At 44.4% G+C, this 24238-nt stretch overlaps 1 protein-coding gene and 1 non-coding gene across 11 annotated transcripts in view; one reads left to right on the plus strand and one right to left on the minus strand.

The window, feature by feature from the left end:
* Window positions 1–24238, plus strand: part of DLG2 (discs large MAGUK scaffold protein 2) — an 835907-nt gene that overhangs the window by 805810 nt on the left and 5859 nt on the right. For 4 of the 10 annotated variants that reach the window (XM_088668834.1, XM_035114518.3, XM_088668838.1 and 1 more), the window contains 5 exons: window positions 2629–2728; window positions 17811–17861; window positions 19696–19797; window positions 22363–22535; window positions 22838–22947. In XM_088668834.1, the coding sequence (XP_088524960.1) occupies window positions 2629–2728; window positions 17811–17861; window positions 19696–19797; window positions 22363–22535; window positions 22838–22947 (536 nt within the window). Of the gene's footprint in view, window positions 1–2628; window positions 2729–5013; window positions 5060–11141; window positions 11184–17810; window positions 17862–19695; window positions 19798–22362; window positions 22536–22837; window positions 22948–24238 lie in introns of all 10 variants that reach the window. The other 6 variants (XM_088668833.1, XM_088668835.1, XM_088668836.1 and 3 more) reach the window with 2 other exon arrangements.
* On the minus strand, window positions 21979–22056 carry TRNAR-CCU (transfer RNA arginine (anticodon CCU)). Its single transcript has one exon. It is a non-coding gene; the product is annotated as a tRNA-Arg (tRNA).

Here is a 24238-nt window from a genome sequence, read left to right on the forward strand (position 1 = left end):
TTCTGTGATCAACATATAACACCTGCAAGCCTCGTTTCTCCAGATCGTTCAGACCTGCATAGTTTCCACTTGACAACTGTGTTGGCCAGTGGGGACGTGCATGTGTGAATTGGACCATCGGGGACCTGATAACACAGAATGGAGGTTTTTTTTGTAGTAGGTAGTGGAGCTGGTTCACATATTAGCTGGCTGGTAACTTCAGTTCTTCCTCCATGCTTACTCAAAATACATGGGGTCGGTTGAAGGCACCTCTCTCCAGATGTCCTGCACAATCTGTGGACAGTTTGACCAGAGCAATATCTGAATGTTTAGTACACATTTAGTGCATGTCAGGAGGAAGGGCCGATCAGGAATTTAGTGGTACAGTAATGGTCTCAAGGTCATTTTTTCATGGCGTGTATATTGTGGTAAGATTGGACAGTCCATATACTAGTAACTGCCCTATCCATGTAAGCAGATGCCCACTGACAGACCATTAATAATGTGAGGAAAATCAAAATAAGTTGCTGAAAACACACACACACAAGGAACCTGTACAGGTGAAAATGCACTGGTCCTGTCTTCTCCCAATGTTCATTTTTCTCCAGGTAGCGGACCACCACATTCTGCTTTTGCAGAGCTACTCAGAGTCTGCTTCATGTTACAATACCCATCTTTACAGTTTCAGAAACAGGAAGCAATAGTTGCTAGGTTAGAGTCTGAGTGTCAGAACCACAGACTTATTGCCATTTTGCAAAAGTGTGTTCATGAACACTTCCACGGACTAAAAATCCGGGTGCAGCAATTACTGAGGGTTACATTTCACAAGGCTCTCTGAAGAAGGGCCAGTGGGCATTCCATCCACTGGTAGCTTCTGGTCTCAAAGAGGTATAGATAAACCAGGCATTTTCTGCACTGTCCTAAAATTAAGATAATTTATAGATTAATCCCTTTTCATGTTTGGTCTGTGGGTCCTTGAGGGGTGCAGAAACCATAGGTACAAATTGAAATGTGAAATGATATGATGACTGTGATATAATGTCTCAGTAAATAATGGCATGCTCATACAGTGATTCAACAATTTGTTTCCGCAAGTGAAATTTTAGACTTGTCTTTGTATAGTTGAAAGATGTCTGCAATATGCTGAGATTGATATAGGTGATATAGATATAGATATATCCAGTATCCTGACAAAGATATCTCATCTTATGATGTTTAATTTGAAAGAAATGATCACTATGGAAAAAAATAACCTAGAAGCAAAAGAGGCACACATTTTTGTTTCCATTAGATTCTATCCACCATTCAACTGATGTTTGCATGGTCTGCCTACTCCTGCAACCAGATTACTTTCAGAACCATTTATATTTATATTTCATCTGCCTTTCTTTTGTGCCTGCATGATATGCATATTAATTTCTGCATGAGGCTCACATTATTTCAAATCCAGATATCTGTGGTGCTAAGAAGCCGTTCATAGGTTTCCATGTATGTTATTTTCCCCCACCCTTTGTTTCCCGTTACTAAATTTTAAATATGCTTGGAATGTAAAAGTGGCATGAAACTTTTGTGACACAAGCAAATACTTACAAATTTGGAGTCGTCCTTTTATTAGACACTTTGTACTTTTTCTAGCTTTGTCCAACCTTCAGGAATGGACAATATATTATCTTATCAGTCCTTAACCATATTGGATTCCAAATTGAAAGCCAAACCTTTATTTCAGTTTAAATGAGAAAATTGGACGGGCACAGCATGCAGAATATTTTTTCTTTTATGTATTTATAAGTATTTTAGTCTCGCTCAGTTTAAAGGAATCACAGTTGGTTAATCATGTGATTTTTAGCTGATTGATTGATTGCTAATTTCATCAATTTGAAAATGAGTAAAAGCTATCATTATGAAGGAACCACTCTCTTTTCGGATTTTTACTTATATTATTATTAGTAACAACAACTACTACTACTGTACTACAAAAACAACCATGTAGTACAATAAAACAACTGCACTGAAAAATACTATAGAGTAATATTATTTAATATAATTATATTGTTGTAATGTGTCATGAGGTGCAAGGATCATTTCAGAAAGAGAAGGTGGATGCCTTGTTTTAAACCAGGCATCCCCAACCTGCGGCCCTCCAGATGTTTTGGCCTACAACTCCCATGATCCCTAGCTAACAGGACCAGTGGTCGGGGAAGATGGGAATTGTAGTCCAAAACATCTGGAGGGCCAAAGTTTGGGATGCCTGTTTTAAACGGTGCTTGCCATTTGCAGTGCTTATACATAGGGTGTGGGTGTGTGTGTGTTTGTAAATCTACTGCCCAAACAGTTAATCAATTTTAACAAATGTTAATTTGTAGCACAAAGTTTGCTTCATAAGGCAGACTTAACCAAATAATAATCAAATAACCAATAGCCAGCCATCAATAATCAAAACAATTTTCCGTTTATCTTTTTTTTTTCCTTTAAGCACCAAACCTTCAGGGTAGGTTTTTTAAAAAAACTGTTTTGCTTTACCCAAGAAGAAAATTGAACAGAGTCACTGCAGTTGTTTTTCCACTTTTACAAACGAGTTGTTTTGTCAGCATGAGTGTGACAACAATTAGACGTCCTTGTTTTTGCCCCCGTGCCTTTTCTCCTTCACAGTCATTCAATGACAGGCGTAAAAAGAACTTCATCTTTTCACGAAAATTCCCATTCTACAAGAACAAGGAGCTGGGTGAGCTGGAAACGAGTGACCCGGAACGTAAGTAAAAACGCTTAGGAGAGAGTGTTTCACAGTTCAGGAGACATGCATGACACTGGTACCCTACACTCTGAGCACACCAACACACCTAGGCAAACAAACGTCAGGGTCAGGACAGGTGAGGAGGCATTACTACTGTGACCAATGCATGATGGCAGTCTGGATTCCTTTCTCCTTTGGAATACCCAAAGCTTCCATCCCTGGTTGGAGAATCCTTCTCTCCTGCTTAATTTAAAGGTTGTGTTCCAGCCATATTCACACTTGCTTAAATTGTCCAGCTTCAAATTTTTGCTAAGGAGAAAGCAACAAGTGCTCAGACATGGCTTTTCTTTTGTGCTTCCTTCTGGTGGACTGGAACCACCTGTGTTTCTAGCTGGCTCACTGGTTTTAAGCTCTGAATGACTCATATAAGAAACAACGAAATGGGCATCTTCTCTACGTGCATCTTCTCTACGTGCACAAGGTCCCAGGTTTGTTCCTTGGCATCTCCAGGGAACCGCTGCCTGAAACCCAGTAGAGCCACTGCCAATGTGTGTCTGAGCTGGATGGACCAGTGGTCTCAACTAGTATAAAGGTATCTCCTTCCCTCCCATGTACTCGGTGTGCAAGCTGCAGAACACAAACCCCATTGTCTGTTTTTTGCTTTCCCAAAGAGCATGTGTGGTGGTTTGACCTGCGTGTGAACTGGAAGGCACATCATGGTGGCACAGTCTGGGTCGCATCCCAGCTTTTCAGGTTAAGGGGAAAGAGTCTTAGACTACTGCAATGCGCTCTGCGTGGGGCTACCTTTGAAGGTGACCCGGAAATTACAATTAATCCAGAATGCGACAGCTAGACTGGTGACTAGGAGCAGCCGCCAAGACCTTATAACACCGGTCCTGAAAGACCTACATTGGCTCCCAGTACAATTCTGAGCACAATTCAAAGTGTTGGTGCTGACTTTTAAAGCCCTAAACAGCCTTGGCCCAGTATACCTAAAGGAGTGTCTCCACCCCCGAACAGTGAGGTCCAGCTCCGAGGGCCTTCTGGCAGTTCCCTCCCTGCGAGAAGTGAGGTTACAGGGCAGAGGGCCTTCTGGGTAGTGGTGCCCACCCTGTGGAATGCCCTCCCACCAGATGTCAAGGAAATAAACAACTATATGACTAACTAAGGAGTCTAAAATCATTCAGCAGAAATCAGGAAATCTGTGCCAAACTGAATATGACAATGAGGGGGACTCTTAATATACCTTAATACCTTAATATACTCTTAATACCTTTTATTTCTTTTTCTTTTTTTTAAAGACTAGTTTGATCCTCAACCACTTTTGGTTGCCTGAATGGATCCTTATGTACAAATTAAAACATTTTAGTGTTGTTTTGCCAAATGGAGTTCTATATTTTAAATGAATGCATAAAAAGCCAGATGTTGGTGCTGAAGGGTAAGCTGGGACAAGATAGCAAGTTTAAAAATCCCATTCTTAGATTAGATTAGATCAGATTAGATTAGATTGGGTGAGGTGGAAGCTGTGCATTTTGAAAGAAAATTTGCTGCAGTTACTTTTTTTGTGTCTCCTAATATTTGCAACAATGGGCTGGTTCACGTGACACGGTAAACCAAACTATGGTTTATCAAGACCTCACAAGCTTTCTTTGCTACATCAAGATTCTCCTTGCTTCTATGCTGTGCTGAGTAAGCCAGGGTTTGCTCCTAGTTAAGCTGCTCCCTCCTCACTAATTGCCAACCATAGCCAAGAATAAACCTTGAATTAGAACAAACTTGGACTTGGCTCAGTAAAAAGAACTGGGGAAGAGCAAAGCAGCCCATTGCTCTCTGGGAGCATGGGCTCGCCAAAGCATCTCTTGACATGTCGTGTCATGTGAACCAAGTCAGAATTATGAATGATGTGCCAAACCATCTTACACTCTGTTTTTTAAATCGGCAAAGGAATTGTGTTGTCTGGTTTGCAACTGAGTCTGTAGGCCAATTCATATGTTTCCAAGATGCACCACTCATAGTATAAAACCAATGAGCTGTCCAGAACATAGGTGCTCCTGAAGTCAGGCCATGTGACCCAGAACACAAAGACCATGGTGTTGGTTTTCCAGCATCACTCGCTGACTGCTTGCCTGGTTTGCCAGCCAAGCTATCTTCATCTGAGCTAATTTTCTGCATCAGGGAATCCAGACTGTGGGATCTACATGGTCAGTCATGGTAGTATCCATTTCAACGCCACTGACTTCTTCCTTCCTCTTCTGCGGCTGTTCTTTTCTTTCATTGCTCTCTCTGGGGAAACTCCCGTGCAGGACATCCCCGGATTAGGTGACGACGGTTATGGAACAAAGACTCTGAGTAAGTTCCCAGGAATGGTCACTGTCACCCCAGTCTTTCTTTCTTTCGTTCTTTCTTTCTTTTAAATAAATTTGGTTTCTTTTTTAGTTTGGCTTTTGTTCTTTCCCCAAGGACCTCCCACCCCTGGCATGCACAAGATTAGATTTTATTTTTATTTTGTTTTAATTTCGTTCCCCAGCTTTGAATGCACTGGGTGAAATAAGTTTCCATTGTTTGTTTGTTTTGTTCTGCATGACAATATTAATAGCATACAGCATATGAAACAGGTATGTCTAATTCTGTAAATAACACTTTTTTTGGTTTACAAATAATGCACCATTGATCCTTTCCTGACAGGTTTTGGGGGGTTTTACACCAGTCGTTTTTAACCCCTCCATCCCCTCCCCCCCCCCAGGTTCCTACAGCTGTCTCAAAAATGATCTGATCAGGGTTGATCTCAAGGGTCACTGCCATCTGACAACAGCTGTTGCATCTGCTCCTCAGGAAGGTCAAGTAGTGCTGCCTGGCTGTGAAAATAGGAGATATGGGCCACCCTCTGCTCCATACAACATTGCCTGGTGCAAGGATGGGTGATGTGGCCCTCCAGATGTTGCTCCTATCAGCCCTGACCATTGACCATGGTCTTTGAGACTGACTGGAGCTGAAATTCAACAACATCTGGAGTGTTTCAGGTTCCTTGGCTTAGAGAGAGAAGAGGGGCAGCTAAGTGAGCGGAGGCCACAGTTTCTCCTTACCACCATCACTCACCCACTCATGTCAGGGGAGAACATCTCTGCTAGACCAAGTCAAAGGCCCATCTCGTCCAGCATCCTGTTCTCACAGTGGCTAACCAGAAGCCCATGTGAAGCCCACATGGGGGACCTGGGTGCAGCAGTACTCTCCTCACTTGATATGCCCAGAATCTGGTATTCAGAGGGTGTTTGGAGACGGATGGGGGAGCCACTATGGGCATGTTGCCAAGCGCCCCCCAAACATGGACCTGCTCTGGCTTGGACCTCACTTGCCATCTTCCCTTCCCCTGCAATGTGCAGACACGGGAGAGTATGGGGCGTGTTGTGTGGTACAGCCATCCTGTGATGACGGTGAAGCCCCAGAAAGCTGAGCAGCAGCCAAATGAACTGAGAACATGCTCCAGAGCCCGCTGCAAAACAGTGTTCCTCTGTGACAGGTGCTCAGAGGCCTACTCAATATGGAAAAGCTTCCCAGAAATTAGAATGTTTCAAAAACCACTGCTTTAGACCAGTCTTTCGCAACCTGATCACTCTTCAGATATTGTTGGACTGCAGCTCCCATCATCCCTGACCAGTGGCCATGCTGGCTATGGATGATGGACATTGTAGTCCAACAGCATCTAGTAGACACCAGGTTGGGGAAGACAGTTTTAGACAGTCTCCACATAGAACTCATATCAATACCCAGAATGCACTTCAGAGGGAGCATTCATGCTTAATCTTCCTAGATTGCAACTCAAAACACAGGAAAGGTTTGTTTCTGAATGTTCCACCTTATTATCCCCACCCCTTTTTTTTGTTAACTTTCGTTAAGTTCGTAGCCTTAATGCTTTGCTTTCATTGGAAGAAACCAGGAGAGCTGGGGGTGGCTATCTGATCTGTAATCCTGAGGCTGCAAACACCTCCCTGGTGAGAGTAGGCGGTACCATTTTGACTGTGTAAGGACTGGCACCCACTCTTAAACATTGCCAATCGAGGAAATTATAGTTTAAAGCGTAGGTATCCTAGAAAAACGCAACCTCAGGTCCAAACTAGACAGGACACCACTCGCGCAGTGAGCAGTTGTGTGAATGGTGATTTAAAAATAAATTTAAATAAAGTGCCTATTAAAATCAGGCAGGGGCCTTCTTGGTTCTGCTTTCGGTGCCTACTAAAAACCATTTTCTTTCAGCAAGTCTGCCCAGACGTGCAATTTTGTTATATATACTTGCTTAAAATGGCTTGTTTTGAAAGTCTCCTGTTTTTTATGGGTATACAGTCGTACCTTGGAAGTCGAATGGAATCTGGTTCCAGAAGTCCATTCAACTTCCAAAACGTTTGGAAACCAACCTCCTGCAGCCAATCAGAAGCCGCGAAAGCCCCTCAGATATTCAGGTTCCGAAAGAACGTTTGCAAACTGGAACAATCACTTCTGAGTTTGCGGTGTTCGGGAGCCAAAACGCCCGATTTCCAGGGCATTCGGGATCCAAGGTACGACTGCATATACTTTATACTCCTATTTTTTATACCCTTTCCATTTTATACTATTTTATGTAAACTGCGTAGAGCTTTTAAATAAAAATTAACAAGTCTCTAAATTTTGTTAAATGAATCATGAATAAATTAAATTAAGTTACAGGTAGGTAGCCGTGTTGGTCTGACGTAGTCGAAACAAAATAATAATAAAAATCCTTCCAGTAGCACCTTAGAGACCAACTAAGTTTATCACTGGTATGAGCTTTCATGTGCATGCACACTTCTTCAGATACCTGAAGAAGTGTGTATGCACACGAAAGCTCATACCAATGACAAACTAAATTAAATTAAATCAATTGGAAGTGCAGGAGGACCTATCTGGGTAGGTATCGTGGTGGGGGGAGGGGTGTGGAGTTGGGGATTTTAACTGCTCCCCTCGCAGACACACTGATCCAGATAGATATTTGCATTGACTATATGCATAGGGAAAGGCTCCCATTCAGATTCAGTGTGGCCCTCAACCTTATGGTGAATAAGTAAGAGAAAATGATAGAGGTTGGAATGGAGTTCTTAAAACTGTAGTAAAAAACCATTGAGGATTCTCCTGCCCGCCCCTGCATCACTCTTAACCTTGCAACGGCTTCACTTGATATGCATAATGGCTGCCTACTAGGGTGATGTCTTTTTTACAACCTCATTTCCCTGTATCATAATTTGATGAGCTTTCATTAAAGATTAGATAAAATCTTACTTTCAAAGAGATTTGATTAAAAAAACCCTCGCGCACAAAATGATTTTAAAAATTTTATTTATCAGTTTTTTGACCATTTTTGAAGGCACTGTAAGCAGATATAAAGTTGAACCCAAGCTTTAGAGTCACATATATACAACATGATATAGGGTCATCAAACACACAAGGAAGCTTTTTTTTAGCTGTAGTAACAGTATAGACGCCGCTAGAGGACGATGTTTTGCTACCTCTCCTGTAGGTTCATTTCCCAGCATGTCCGGCAGGGTCTGCTGGCTGAGTTTTGAGGTCCCAAAAAGGGGCTTTTACCTTGCGCAGGTGTGACATTTGTATACCCTATGTTGCTAAGAACACTCCCCTTTGTGGAACGTGGTGTTGTGTCCAAATTTGATATGAAATATATATAGAATTGTTAATACAATTTTATGAAATGGTAAAACGGCATACCAAAAAAATTAAAAACGGTTTGTGCGTAACCTTTTTTAATATTTCAATGGAATATACCTCATTTTAGTCATTAATAGGCAAAAGTTCATCCATTTGTGCTACAGGAAATAATTTTTTTGGGGGGGGAATGAAAAAGTCATCACCCTACCAGTACCTACTTTCTTCGGAGTTTTCCGATTCTTTTTTCCCCGATGCACAAGTTCACGCAGGAAAAAGCAAAAACTCCAGTGTTGCCTTCATTGCCCACTGCTATGAATGCGCTTTTCATTACAGGGACTGTATGCTTGTGTGCACAACCCGATGCAGCCCTTGGGGTTTCCTTTCTTGCTGAGCATCTTCCCGAGCATCAGTTAACCCCACCTGATGGTCGACTTCCCCTGTGAAAGGAGGCGTGCCTTATCTCTTGTGGAGCTGAGAGGTTCGGTTGCCGAGCAAAGGGCTTTTCTCGTTGATAGACCAACTCATGCCACCCTCCAAATTTCAGTAATTTGTGGAGGAATTAGCAAGAATCGGCATGCGAGTACATGAAAGCTGGGCAAAATATAGATGGGCTCTTTCACTTTTTATTCCTGAATGGAGATTATCTCTGTGAATGCAGTGTGGAGTGAAAGCTGCATTCCTCATACAGTCCTCTAAGAATTTTTTAAAAATCCATTGGATTTTGTAAAGGAGGGTTGGGGAACCTTTTTCAAACTATGGGATGTGTTCCCTTCAGGGAAACCTTCCAGGTGTGGGTGGGGCCAAAGGCAAAGGTGAGTGGAGCAATTGATGCAAATTTTGCCTTTGTGGCTAGTTTCTACATGCATACACATGCCACCTCTGTGTCAAGCAAGAGGCGTGATCAGAGTTCAAGGATACCTTCCAGACAGGCAAAAACACTCAGGTGGTAAAGCAGAACCAGTTGCCTGGGGCAGACAGAGAGACTTGGAGGCCATATTTCACCTCCAGATCTGATGCTTTTCGCCTTGTGTGTAGCAACAATGGAAGGTCAGATGTTCTGTCCAAAGCCCACCTCATGGCCTCAGAAGACTTCGTCCAGAATTTATAAGGACCACCTTATATGCTGGATCTAAGGAAGACCCATCTAATTCAGCCTCTTTAATTCCAAGTTTGCAAGGCTGTCTCCCAGGGGTCATATTTCACTGGCGGAACAAATGCATTGCATGCTGATTAGCCACAGGTTCAAGCCCAGGCTTCTCCAGTGAAAAACAAAAAAAAATCGTAGGCAGCAGGCTAACAAAAAAGACCCTGGAGAATCGCTGCCATTTTGGAGCAGTCAGTACTGGGCTTGAAATGACTAATGGTCTGACTCGGAGTAATGGTCTGTGATTTATTTGCAGAGCATTTCAAAGGGGGAAGGGGACTCCAAGGTGGAGGGAAAACCAAATCCAATCAGCATGAGTTACAAAGGGGTGGAGGCAGAGATTGGGAGCCTGTGGCTCTCCAGATGTTGTTGCTCTACAACTCCCAAACCATTAGCTGGCTGGGACTGACGGGAAGTCCGAAGGCCTCTGGAGAGCTGCAGATTCCTCATCACTGGATTAAGGCGCCTTTCTCCTCATTAGTACTTTGGCACTGCCTCCCAACGCTGCTTTTCCAAAGAGAAGGGGGGAAATGGTGATGAGGGTTCTTATGCACAAGTTTGCACAAAGCATGTAGACCACCCCTGGGACTACTAGCCGCTGCATGCACAATAAATATGAGTGCCATGTTTCCCACGGGTCTTCAACTATGCTGAAAGAGCAGCACCAGGAATGGAAGCCTCATGCACCCATAGCAATGTTCCCCAAACTTGGGTCTCCAGCTGTTTTTGGACTACAACTCCCATCATTCCTAGCTAGAATGATCAGGGGGTGGTGGGAATTGTAGTCCAAAAACAGCTGGAGACCCAAGTTTGGGAAACCGTGATCCATAGGAAAATAGGATCCTGCCTTCTGTTGAGTCAGACCATTGGTAGAGACACTGACTGGTAGGGATGCGGGTGGCGCTGTGGTCTAAACGACAGAACTTCTTGGGCTTGCCAATCAGAAGGTCGGCAGTTCGAATCCCCACCACGGGGTGAGCTCCCGTTGCTCTGTCCCAGCTCCTGCCAACCTAGCCGTTCGAAAGCAGACCAGTGCAAGTAGATAAATAGGTACTACTGCAGTGGGAAGGTAAACGGCATTTCCATGCTCTCTGGTTTTCATCAGAGTGTTCTGTTGCACCAGAAGTGGTTTGGTCCTGCTGGCCACATGACCTGGGATGCTGTCTGTGGACAAACACCAGTTCCCTCAGCCTGAAAGCGAGATGAGCGCCACAACCCCAGAGTCGTCCGCGACTGGACTTAACTGTCCAGGGGTCCTTTACCTTTACTTTTTTTACACTGACTGGCAGAAGCTCTCCAGGGTTTCAGATGGGGGACATTCCTAGCCCTACTGGGAGAAGCCAGGGATTGAACTTTAGACCTTCTGCATGCAAAGCAGATGCTCTGCCACTGAAGTACAACACTTTTCACCAGCTGCTGCTTTAGGAACAGGATTGGCACACCCCTCGTCCTCAACGTTTCCACAAGAGTTAATGCCTTTGGTATTTGGGGACTATCTGGCTGCACTGGTTCTTTTGACTCCCACTCTGCACCCTCCACCTTTTGCATGACTGGGGAGGTTCCTTGACATTCTGGTGCTTGGATATGTCCTTTTAATTTGCTGTCCTGTTCTTGCAGAACACCTTTCTTCTAATGCCAGCGATAGCGAAAGTAGCTACAGTAAGTTAACAGATTTTGTTTGGGTCTCTTTTTTTACTTTGGCTTGCCTGTGGTCGTTTCGTTTCTTCTCTCCTCTCCTGCCCCCACCCTCCCCCTCCACCTTCAAACTTTTAAAAAATACATATATAAAATACCTTGTCACTTTTATTATTGGTGCAAATGGCTTGATTTGTTACCAGGTGCAAACAGAAATCAAATCACATCCACACTGTTCATTTCAAGCACAATACTGTTTTAATTTCCCAAAGCATCCTGGGAAATGTAGTTTGCTAAGAGTGCTGAGAATTGTTAGGAGACCCCCATTCCCCTCCCGGAGCTAACATTCCCAGAGAGGTTCAAAAATCCCTCTTCTCAGGGAGCTCTGGGAACTGTAGCTCTGTGAAGGGAATCAGGGCCTCCTATCAGGACCACAGGATGTGGGTGGCGCTGTGGGTTAAACTACTGTGCCGCTTGGGCATGCTGATTGAAAGGTCGGCAGTTCGAATCCCCACAACAGGCTGAGCACCTATTGTTCGGTCCCAGCTCCTGCCAACCTAGCAGTTTGAAAGCACACAGTGCAAGTAGATAAATAGGTACTGCACCAGCGGGAAGGTAAACGGTGTTTCCATGTTCTGCTCTGGCTTCGCCAGAAGCGGCTTAGTCATGCTGGCCACATGACCCAGAAAAACTGTCTGCAGAAGTGGACAAACGCCGGCTCCCTTGGCCAGTAAAGCGAGATGGGCGCCGCAACCCCAGAGACGTTTGCGACTGGACTTAATTGTCAGGGGTCCCTTTAACTTTAATTTTACTTTTTAACAGCACCGTATATTAACTACAGTTTCCAGGATCCTTTTGGGAAGCCATCCCAATTAAAATGGTATAAGAGTGCTTTGAACGGATGACATGAATGAGGTGCAAATACTGGGATGTAGCACTAAAACAGACATGGCCTGGTTTGATATGTCCTTTCCAGACAATCTTTTCCTCCCATGATAAATTGGCAGCTTCTTGTGATCCAAATGTTGCCTTCCAAGAAAGTGGTTCAGTCAATATGTAAGAAAAGTCCTGCTGAATCAGGCCCAGGAATCGTTTAAATTTAGCATTTGTTTTCCAACACTGACTAGGGAAAGGGGAGAAATTCCCTTTTGTTTGCATTTTAATGAGAAAGTTCCTAATTCGCACACGACGAACCAAAACACAAACCGAAACTCGGGTGCCCTTTGAAAACTGCGCTTCTATGAATTTTGCAGTGCAGTTCTGCAACCAAATAATGTGCGGGGAAATGAATGGCATCGGGGGGAAGATTGCATACAGACACCCCTATTGGTGAAAATAACAGACAAAAGTGCATGGCATTGTGGGAATTGCTTGCAAGACACATATTTATTAAGAAAGATTCACACTAAAATGCACTAGGGTGTTGTTGTTTGTTAGCAAGTTGCTCAGATGTGTGGAGAACTGAATTGAAGTCTGTAAAAAATGAAAAAATTGAGAGAAATCAAGACTGACAGATCAATTCATATGTAACAGTTTAAAAAAAGCCCTGCTGGATCAGACCAAAAGCCCATCTAGTCCAGAGGTCTGTCTTCACCTTAGGCAACCAGATGCCTATGGGAAGTCATAGAATCATAGAATTGTAGAGTTGGAAGGTACCTCGGGGTCATCTAGTCTATCCCCCTGCAAAGAAAGAATCCTGCCCATCTTTGGGTGGGCTCAAACCACCAACCTTCTGGTTAACAGCAAGATGCACTGACCCACTGTGAGTGCAACCGTGCTCTCCCCATTTGAAACAGCCCTCCCTTCTTGCTGGTACCCAAACACAGTGTTCAAATTTCAGGGGCCAAAATGTGAGCCTGCCTTCCTTAAACTTTTTTGACAGCTCTGTTGGCTGCAGGGAGCATCATTTGACTATGATTTAGAGGAGGCAGGAGTTGGCACTTGTGCATTTCAAAAGTGCCCTCAAAATCAGGACACTGCCTGGTTAGGAACTGACAGGGGTGGATGGAGAGGAATGCGGAAAGTTGCCTTAAATCAGGTCACACTGTTTGTCCAAATAGCCTCGTGTTGTCCGTTCTGGTTGGCAAAATTATTTCACATCACCCCGCTAACTGGCCTGTGAACTAGATGTGTTAGGGGGTTGAACCTGTGATTTTCTGCTTGCATGGGGTTGTGTCCAACTCAGTTTTACTCAGAGTAAGTCCATCAAAATGAATGGACCTAAGTCAGGCACGGCTATTACTTTCTCTTACCACCACCCTGGTGGTGGGAAATTCCAATTACGGCGCAATGCTGTGTTTACTCAGAAATAAGTTCAACTGAATTCTGTGGGGCTTACTTCCTAATAAATGTGTTTAGGATTGCGGTCATAATAGGCTTGGCTTTGAATGTAAAATATCCCTGGTTCAAACCATGGCATCTCCATGTAGGGCTGAGAACAACTCCCACCTGAAACTCTGGAGGGTAACTAGTTACAGGCATAGCCAATGTATGTCCTGCAGGTATTGTTACATTACTATTCCCATCAGGCCCAGCCAGCATGGCCATTGGGCAGAGATGACAGGAATTTTAACCAGTCCTGACCATCACCTTCAGTGGGTTTACCCTGAATATGGAGAACATTCGATACAACCCACAGGTTAATGATGTTCTCCTCTAGAATCAACTCCTTTGAGGCATTGGGAACGATTTGTGATTCAGCATTTAAAAGCAAAGGCACTTGATTAACTCGAATTGAACCTACATTTTCTTGGAAGAAATTGGAGCAAGGGGAAGGGGCTTCCTTCCACATCAGACCAGTGCATGTTCAAAACAGGCCTGAATTCTGATTGGCCAAGCTCTCTCTGAAATCCCTGGCTTCCTGGGTCCCCTATCCAACAAGCCGTCCATCAAATTATGAGTAGACTTTGTTGGTGCAATCTGGAGCGAGCCATGCTCCCTCTGTACACCCCACATTTAAATGAATGGGAGCTGCACAACTGTATTTCCGGAAAGAAAAAAGTTGCAATCATTCACAGTTTTCTTCTGCTGTTTCCTTAACATTTACAAGCCATTTGTAAAGTGTGTGTGTGTGTGTGTGTGTGTGTGTGAGAGAGAGAGAGAGAGAGAGAGAGAATGTGAATGAAGCATGAAGCATCTCTCTCAGTGTACACTGAAATAACCATGGGTTTCATACCCTCTGTTAATAGTCAGAATAGTAATCTCCTCTACTTTCTTCCAGCTAAACAAGATATTTTGATAGGTTACATTGACATAACCTGAACTAACATTAATTGACTTGCAAATCAGTGGCCAGAAGCTAAAGATAGGGGAGAAATGTGTTCAGTTCATATTTCAACAGGAACTTACTTAATTTGCACTTCCTGGACCCATCTGCAGACTGAAACACAGCTTCTCTTTGAAATTCACACTTCTCCGACTTTTGCAATTCAGGTCTCCAACCAAATATATCTGTGTATGTGTGTGTGTACAGAAAAGCAAATATTCAGGGAAATCCTGCATTAAGAAGTGTGTGTTACTGAACATAACACAGAGAAATGCATTGCATTTAGGAAACTGGCTTGCAAACATTAAGAGAAGTGCACATTAAAAGGTACATGGATTTTGACACAAACTTTTTTTTCAAAAAAAAATTACAAGCTGTTGCGGAAGTGGGGCAAACCGACTTGAAAAATGAGAAACCAAGAAAAATGGACATTGACAGATTAATCCGTCCCAACCAGGGCAAATGACAGATGCTACCATCTGCATTTTTATTTTTATTTTGCATAACCGCCAGGCATCATGTACAGGGTCGGCTCCAGCCTCAAGGGTGAGGCATTCAGTATAGTCTGTCATGAGTCCTGAGGTGTCACTAGGCTCAGGCATGGAGTGGTAGGCTGACAGACAAGGAAGAGGAAGAGGAAATGACATCAGGGGTGGCAGAGACAGGGAAACAGAGGCTGGAGGAGGCAGGTACTTCACTTCTCCAGGAAACGACTGCTCTGGCTGGAGAAGCAGGACTCCCACCTCCCCTCTTCCTTCCCAAGAGAAGGAGCACAGAATCCAGGAGGGCAGCAACTAACCACTAGGAGTGGAGGAACCAGAGTCAGATGGGGAAGGCACAACCTAGTTGTCTGGGACCCAGCAGCACTCCAGCCACTGGGAACTGACACATCCTCCCCAGTGCAATGAGCACCTGCACACTTGACAGTCTTGCAAGGCACAAGAGCCTCCCGAGTAAGCTCCCATGGCCCCATCTTTAAAAGCTTGGTGGGTGGGCATGCCAACCCATTGGGACAACTCCATTGCTTCTGTGCAGCTTCTGCCCCGATCTTGGACTCCGTAAGCTTGAACAGCTTCTTCTAACCCAACTGGTCGTAACCTCTCCTGTCACCCATCCTGAGCATAAGGCTGCTTACTCTAAAGATCTCTCCTTTCCTCTCAAGAAAGGGTCTGAACCAGAGCCAGGAGATATTCGTTTTCTGGTGCGCTTCCCCAGCAGGTTTACTTGGCGCCAGTGGTGCAATGAGATCAGTGCCAAGTGGCCACATTGATAGTCTCCAGAGGCATGACCTCCTTCATCTCCTTTTGGTATCATTCCCTTCCTGGAGGTGTTCGCTTGCTGGCCTCTCCCTGTTTGTTTCCCTTCTGTTAGAGGTGGAGAACAGTATAGCATTATTCTGAGTCAAACCACTGGTCTCTCAAGCTCAAGTATGGTCTACACCAGGCATCCCCAAACTGTGGCCCTCCAGATGTTTTGACCTACAACTCCCATGATCCCTAGCTAACAGGACCAGTGGTTGGGGAAGATGGGAACTGTAGTTCAAAACATCTGGAGGGCCGAAGTTTGGGGATGCCTGGTCTACACTGACAGGCAGGTGTCTCCAGGATTCCAGACAGAGCAGGAGGTGGGTTTTCCCTGTAAAGAAGCCTGGCAATTCTTTTTTTTATTATTTAATTTCCTCCCTATTGGTTTCTACAGTGGGAGGGTTAACCATGCCAGTTCCTGCCTGGTAGAGTTGAAGGGCCTGATCCTGAGACCTCTTTGAGGAACAAAGCTGCCTCTGGTTACCCTCCCCCAGAATACCCCTGGAATACCGTGTTTTAGAGCCTACCTCTGGCAGGTAGGAGATCTACGCCTGTCGAGATTCCTGCATGAATGTCAGGGTCCTCCATGGTGAAAACACACACAAACAGGCTGAAAGCTTATCTTCATTGGTGAAGAACGTCTACTCCATCCGACCTGTCTGGTAGATCTGCATGTTAGGATTACACCGTAGAAAAGCTTTTGTTCTTTAAAACCAAGTTGCCTGGATAAAATTGTTCAGAATTGTGACCAGTAATGTTCCCATTACACTCACATGCGCGCGCACCCTTCATTCATCAAATGCATTCAATTAAAAGTACAAAGGAACTGACATCAATTGCTCAATCGTTCCTGTGTCTATTTAGCCTAATTGCTCAATTGGCCATAATTGCCCGACAAAACTAATTGGGCGATAATGAAACAAGTTGTGTGTGTGTGTGTGTGTTTGAACTAAACTACATGATTAAAAGCAAATGTCTGAATTGCTTGCAATGCATTTTTTATGCACCTTCCCAAATGTTGATTCTGTCATTAGAGAACGCACGCCTTTCTGCAGTCGGAAAAGAAGTTGCTTATCAGTAAATTCCCATGCACGCTACCAAACCAACTGCTACAACTTCCATAATTTGTGCCTCATTTTAAACTTCAAATTTGGCTGTGAAAAATAATACGTAGCAACATTTAGATAGTGCATGTTGAATGTTTCCTGTTAGAGGGTTTTATCCCAAAGACCCCTCGTCAGCCAACTCATGGAAAGAATCTGGAAAGGTACCTTGTGCCAAACCAGATAACTTGTCCATCTAGACTAGCATTGTCTACTCTGACTGGCAGTATCCCTCCAGGATCTCAGGCAGAGAAAAAAAAAATCCCCATCACCCACTCCCTGAACCTTGTAATGGAAGATGCAATGGATTGAACCTCAGACCATGTGCCCTCACTTACACCCACCGGACCCCACAATTTAACTATGAACCTTCAGGAACTCTGGCATTCATACAGAGCATCTGTGTGTACAAAGGCTCTCCACTCACTGCATCACATAATCAGAACAGTCCCCAGCTTCAAGTCCTCCTGTCCTTCCACTGCTCTGAAGCTTTGCAGCAATGTTTCAGGTCTCCACCCAATGGCTACCTCCACCTTGTGTCTGGTGCTCCTTTCTGATTCAAAGCTGGATGAGCCGACCAAACCTTAAGTATGTCAATTCTTTTGCACTCCTTCTGATTGCCTGATCATTGATCATGTTGGGCTGACCCCTTTTTAAAATGTGAAATTTCCAGAGGTGCCGTAGTCAACGGCTGCTGCCAAGCAATGAATGATCTATATACGTTTTCTGCCTTACTGCTGTTCGCCCAGCTACTAGTAATCAATGAAGTAGCTTCTTTGACACAGCTGATTAATTATAATTTGGTTACGTTGACAGTTTAAACTGCTGGAGAATTCCGAACGCATTTTGGAACGACTCTGGTTTGAGCATCCTTGAAGAGCTGGAATTGATCTCCACACAGGGCGGGGTGGGGGGAGCCATCTTCAGAAAGTCTGTTTGTCAACAGTGATTCTCCCCCCCCCTTTTCTTCTTTTCACAGGAGGGCAAGAAGATTGCATTCTCTCCTACGAACCCGTAACAAGGCAGGAAAGTAAGCAAAGTCTGACATTCTACTAAACATGTTTGGATCAATCAGATGATCAGTAGATGCCATCTATTCATTCAGGAAAATGAGGTGGTACAGTCCTGAGATGGCAGGGGGGGACCATACCACTTTACAGTGTAAAAGTGGGGGGGAGAAGGTCGCACAAAAACTCCCTGTCACGAGAAAACTAGCAGAGCAGCATGAAAGCTCTTTTGGCCCACATTCAGTCCACTGTGGTAGTTTTCTGACTGGCATGGGACATTTGTATATGGGGGGGGGGGGCGGTTGCATTAAAAAATGTGATACCCCAGCTTAAGTGGTACAGTCCACTGTCACATTTTAGAATTTTGCTATCTCTTTCTGCTGTGACCCAGATTTAGCCTCTATGACCCAGTCCATCCATTCACTTCAGACTGCAGGCAGGAGATGCGTATTACGTGGGGCTGCCCTTAGAAGCTGCTGGTGCAAATTGGAGCAGCTCGGCTGCTCATTGGGACATGATATCACCAGTGAGAAAAATTGAACCAATTGCCTGTTAGCTACTGGGCAGTGTGCAGGTATATAAAGCCCAATGCAGCTTGGGACCAGGGTAAACTAAAAGATCATTTCATTCCTTATCCTCCTGCAGATCTTATCAGGCTGTCCATTCCACCTGATACAGGAACAGGGCCTTAGCTGTTGTGGAACCGACCCTTCAGAATTCCCTCCCAATGTCTTCTCAGCACCTACTGAAGGACTTTTAAGTTTAGGTCCTTCCCAATCTGCATCCATATTGGGATTATTTTTAGGATGTTGCCAGATGTTTGTTTCTCCACTTCTTTCTTTGCCCACCTGGGCTCCTGCAGGAGGAAGAGTGGGTTATTAAATGAACGAGTGAATTGCATTCTCTGGTACTGTCCCAGCTGGCTTGTAGCATGTGAATTTTTTGCTTATGTGGTGTGACTCCTTACTCTAAATAGTTTTATTTATGTTCCCAACTCCCACTTTGTTTTAATAATAACCGACATGTCCAGGTAGCCTTTGGCTTGGAAACAGGGATGCGGGTGGTGCTGTGGTCTAAACAACCGAGCTTCTTTGCTCTGTCCCAGCTCCTGCCAACATAGCAGTTTGAAAGCACGCCAGTGCAAGTAGATAAATAGGTATCACTGTGGTGGGAAGGTAAATGGTATTTCCGTGCGCTCTGGTTTCCGTCACGGCGTTCCGTTGCGCCAGAAGCGGTTTAGTCCTGCTGGCCACATGACCTGGGAAGCCATCTGCAGACAAACGCCAGCTCCCTCGACCTGAAGCGAGATGGGCGCCACACCCCATGGTCAACTTTGACTGGACTTAACCAGCCAGGGGTCCTTTTCCTTTACCTTTTTTACCCTTTGGCTTGGACATAGCCATAGCTGCCAAGTCTCCCGTATTCCCCGGGAAACCCTCGTTTTTCCAGCCGTCCCCAGCTGGAAAAACGGATTTTTTGTTTGTTTGTTTTTTCCCGGTTTACTTACCGGCTGGGGGAGGCTCCTTCTGCGCATGTCTGGAGTCTCTGGACATGCGCAGAAGCGATTTCTGGTGCGGCGGCCATTTTGGAACTGGGCAGAGCATGCTCAGAAGCGACTTCCGGTGCTGCTCTACCCAGTTCCAAAATGGCGGCAGCGCTACTTCCGGCCTGCCGATCCCTTATTTTTCCAGCAGGAACTTGGCAGGTATGGACATAGCAAAATCTTTTCTTTTAACTCCACGAGTGTGTTCAGCCAATTCATTTCTACCAACAGGTAAACATGAGCTGTTGACTTGCCATCACACTTTGCTTTAAAGTTTCCATCATCAAGATGTCCCTTTTCTTTCTGCATTTCAGTTAATTACACCAGACCAGTTATTATCCTTGGGCCAATGAAAGATCGAATCAATGATGATTTGATATCTGAATTTCCTGACAAATTTGGCTCCTGTGTACCACGTAAGTATTATATTTTCTGAGACCTCTTTTCCCATTTTTCTCTGTTTAATGTTGGGGCGGGGGCCTTTTCACCTTTCAGAAAGCTCATTCCCACATGGATAACCTTCCAGGGGGCGTATGTCATAGATATGTGGGGACAGAGGCAAAAATGGGTACAGGAGCTGATGCGACCCTTTTTTTATATAATAATCATTTTTATTACCAGTAAGTTGTCAATTTTACATTTCAAAATAAACATTTTGCAAACTTTAAAGTATCCAACGACTTCCCTTCTTCTCCTTCCATGGTTCATTTTTCATATCATACATCCCTGCATATTTTACCATAACCATTCAAATCAGTTTTCCACCTTAACATCCATCAAAAAATTATTTACTCTGTTGAATTTATCTTAATGCAGCCAGCGTTTTCAGCTGTATACCGTTATTTCCCATGTCTTCAATAGATGTTTTCCACTCTTCTTTAAATATATGTTCCTCTTTCTCTCTTATTCTGTGTTAAATCTGCAAGTTTTGCATATTCTGTCCACTTAAGTTGCCAATCCTCTTTAGCTGGGACCTCGCTCACTTTCCATCTGGGGGCTAACAAAATACGGGCCGCAGTTGTCGCATACCTAAATATCCTTTTCTGACCCCTAGGAATTGCTGGTGTGACTCTTACTCTTTTGGCTACATTGGGGCAGATATTTCTGTGGCTAACAGCCATGGAGAGACTTCGCCTCTATGTTTGCTTCTCCAACATACTAATTCTGACTTGAATTAGAGACAAGAAGCTGTGACAGTACGATTCTTATCGTTCCAGCTGCCTCTCCTCGTGATACCTTACTAAAATAGCATCCATTTTTAAATCTGATGCTTATGTGCCTTTCAGAAGCCAGGGCTTACACAGGGGTCAGCAAACTTTTTCAGCAGGGGGCCCGGTCCACTGTCCCTCAGATCTTGTGTGGGGCCGGACTATATTTTGAAGGGGAACAAATGAACGAATTCCTATGCCCCACAAATAACCCAGAGATGCATTTTAAATAAAAGGACACATTTTATTCATGTAAAAACATGCTGATTCCCGGACCGTCCATGGGCCGGATTTAGAAGGCGATTGGGCCTTAGTTTGCCTACCCATGGCTTATGGAGAAGGGCCATGCTTCGGTACCTTTGTGTGTCAAAGGGCTCCTGGTTCAATCCCCAGCATCTCCAAAAGCTCTGAAACCCCGTAAAGCCAATTGTACCAAGCTAAATGGACCAGTGACCTGACCTACGTTCGTGTTTCGTAATTTAGGGTCTGCTTTTCATATCCTAATATAGCCCGGGGGGGATGTGAAATAATAATGAGGAAGAGCACCTTTGAGCATGTCCTGAGTTCAAGCTTCCCGTGGTACGGCGTCACACACCCCATTCCAATATAATGTTTGTATTTCTGAAACCTTGTGGGTCCCTGAAACCTGCTGATACCCTTAAACCTTCCACTTGTGTGTATATGGATGGTGCTGTTACAGTATGCATTTGTTTTTGTGTGTCAAATAATTTTTATTTGATTTTACAAATATAGAATTATTATAATACAATCATGCACACCCACCTTTAAATATTCCTCTGAATCCCTGGACTTCCCACCATCCCTTCCATGGGTCCTAGTATTAGACCTTTTCTACTGCATATTTTTCAATAGTCCAATATAACTCCATTATCTCCATAGTACTTACTACCTCACAAGTGTTATTGCAATCCTGTAATGTTTTCATCTCCTTACAATGGTCTCCTAGATAAATTTTTAAAAAAAATCCCATTCTTTGTTAAAATTTTTGGTCTGTCGTTTAGTCGTGTCTGACTCTTCATGACCCCATGGACCATAGCACGCCAGGCACTCCTGTCAGCACCTACAATTCCTAATTTAAAAAAGCCTCTGGTTTTGTTTATAAAAGTTAATTTAAACATTCTTATCTCATTATATATCATTTCCCATAATGCTTTTATTACCTTGCAAGACCACCACATATGATGAAAGGTGCCTTCTTCTTCTTTTACACTTCCAACAGATATTTGAACTCATCTTATAGATTTTGCTAATTTACTAGGAGTCAGAGCTGTTACAGCATATAGATATGTAGATAGAATCATAGAATTGTAGAGTTGGAAGGGATCCCAAGAGTCATCTAGTCCAACCCCCTGCAATGCAGGAATCTTTTGCCCGAGGTGAGATTTGAACCCACAACCCTGAGATTAGGAATCTCATGCTCTACCAACTGAGCTAACCCAGATGGGCAGATAGATAGATAGATAGATAGATAGATGATAGATGATAGATAGATGATAGATAGATAGATAGATAGATAGATAGATAGATAGATAGATAGATAGATAGATAGATAGATAGATAGATGAATGAGATACTGTTGTTGTTGCTGCATGAAACCAGTGATGAAATGGGTGTTTGTTCCTTCAAGATGTAGACATATCTTTGGGTTGGTGAATTTCATTTTTGTCTTGGTGCACTTACAGAAAGCTTTATCCTGCTTTGTTTTCCATCTTCTCTCTCTCTCTCTCTCTCCCCCCCCCCCCCCGCCGCTAGATACAACTCGGCCAAAGCGTGATTATGAAGTGGATGGTAGAGATTATCATTTTGTCATCTCCAGAGAACAAATGGAAAAGGACATCCAAGAGCACAAATTCATAGAGGCCGGACAGTATAACGATAATCTTTATGGGACTAGCGTTCAATCTGTCAGATTTGTGGCAGAAAGGGTAAGTTTGTTCCTATAGCAAAGGTTGCGGCAGATATTACCATAGGCAAGGGAACATTGGCGTAGGCAGATGAGGTCACCAAAATGCCACAACGCCATCAGAGAGAGCATGAGACAGACCTCCAAGAGTTAGTTCCACTGCAACGAAGAAGACCCCGTCCGGTGAACCACCTCTGGTGGCGGTGTGACTTAAGAGCAAGGTTTCCATAGATTGCCTATGTGAGAGGGCAAGGTGCTCTCTTTTTGGCTGAAATGCAGCTAAACATTGCAAGAGTTAACCACCTCTTCACCTACTCCCAACAGGGCAAACACTGTATACTCGATGTATCAGGAAACGCCATCAAGCGACTACAAGCTGCGCAGCTGTACCCCATTGCGATCTTCATTAAGCCTAAATCCTGGGAGCCATTGCTGTGAGTACTTGTCTCCTTTTAAACCATTAAGAGTAAGAGTATTCCATGCTGCCCAGAATTCAGCTCCCTGCCATTTCCAGGATTTGGAACACTGCGTAACATGGGGTGCATGCTTTCCTGGTGTGCAGCTGCCTTTGGGCATTGCTGGTTATGTTCAAATCCAGGAAGGGTGAGTTACACTTCTTCCATTGGTGTATGTCATTCAAGACAGAAGTACTGTTTCTGGAGGACGAGAGACAGGCAGATGTGAGGGACTCCTTGATCCTGAATGGAATAACTGTGCCCCTAAAGGAGTCATTCTAGACTCACAGCTGTCCATGGAGGCACAGGTCCATTCTGTGTCCAGGGTGGGTGTCTGCCAGCTCCATCTGATACGTTGGCTGAGGCCCTACATGCCTGCACACTGCCACGCCAGAGTTATCTCCCGACTACTGCAACACGCTCTACACAAGGCTACTTTTAAAGGTGACTCGGAAACTACAGAAGCTAATCCAGAACGTGTCTGCCAGACTGGGAGTGGCCACCAGGACCATATAACACCAGTCCTAAAGGAGCTACACTGGCTCCCAGCACATTTCCAGGCACAATTCTAAGTGTTGGTGCTGACCTTTAAAGCTCTAAACAGCCTCGGCCCAGTATACCTGAAGGAGCGTCTCCATCCCCAACGCTCAGCCAGACACTGAGGTCCAGCTCCGAGGTCCTTCTGGCAGTTCCCTCACTGCGAGAAGAGAGGTTACAGGGAACCAGGCAGAGGGCCTTCTCAGTAGTGGCACCTGCCCTGTGGAACGCCCTCCCATCAGATGTCAAACAGATCAACAACTATATGATTTTCCCAAGGCAGCCCTGGATACGGAAGCTTTCACTTTTGATGTTTTATGGTGTCTTTATATTATACCAAGAGTGGCTGGGGCAACTGAATCAGATGGGCAGCATAGAAAGAATAAAATTGTTGCTGCTGCTGCTGTTATTTGCATCTCCCCACAAGAGAGAAACACAAGTCACTGGCTCCACTGTTAATCAGAGCCTAACTTAGATGATGCGTGAATTACAGAGCTGCTTTCAGACATCATCACCATTGTCAGGCATGGGCCAAGGCCCACACTCCACCATGGGGCCCACTGCAAATCCTGCTTTGCCATTTTACCGTAACACTCCTTTTGGGGATTTACACCAGCCTCAGCTCATCCAGCGTGGTATAGTGGTTAAGAGCGGTGGACTTGTAATCTGGTGAGCTGGGTTCACTTCCCCACTCCTCCACATGCAGCTGCTGCAGGGCCGGCGCGTCCATTCA

The sequence above is a fragment of the Zootoca vivipara genome, chromosome 4, assembly GCF_965207765.1.
Source record: "Zootoca vivipara chromosome 4, rZooViv2.hap1.1, whole genome shotgun sequence".
Classification (NCBI taxonomy): Eukaryota; Metazoa; Chordata; class Lepidosauria; order Squamata; family Lacertidae; genus Zootoca; species Zootoca vivipara.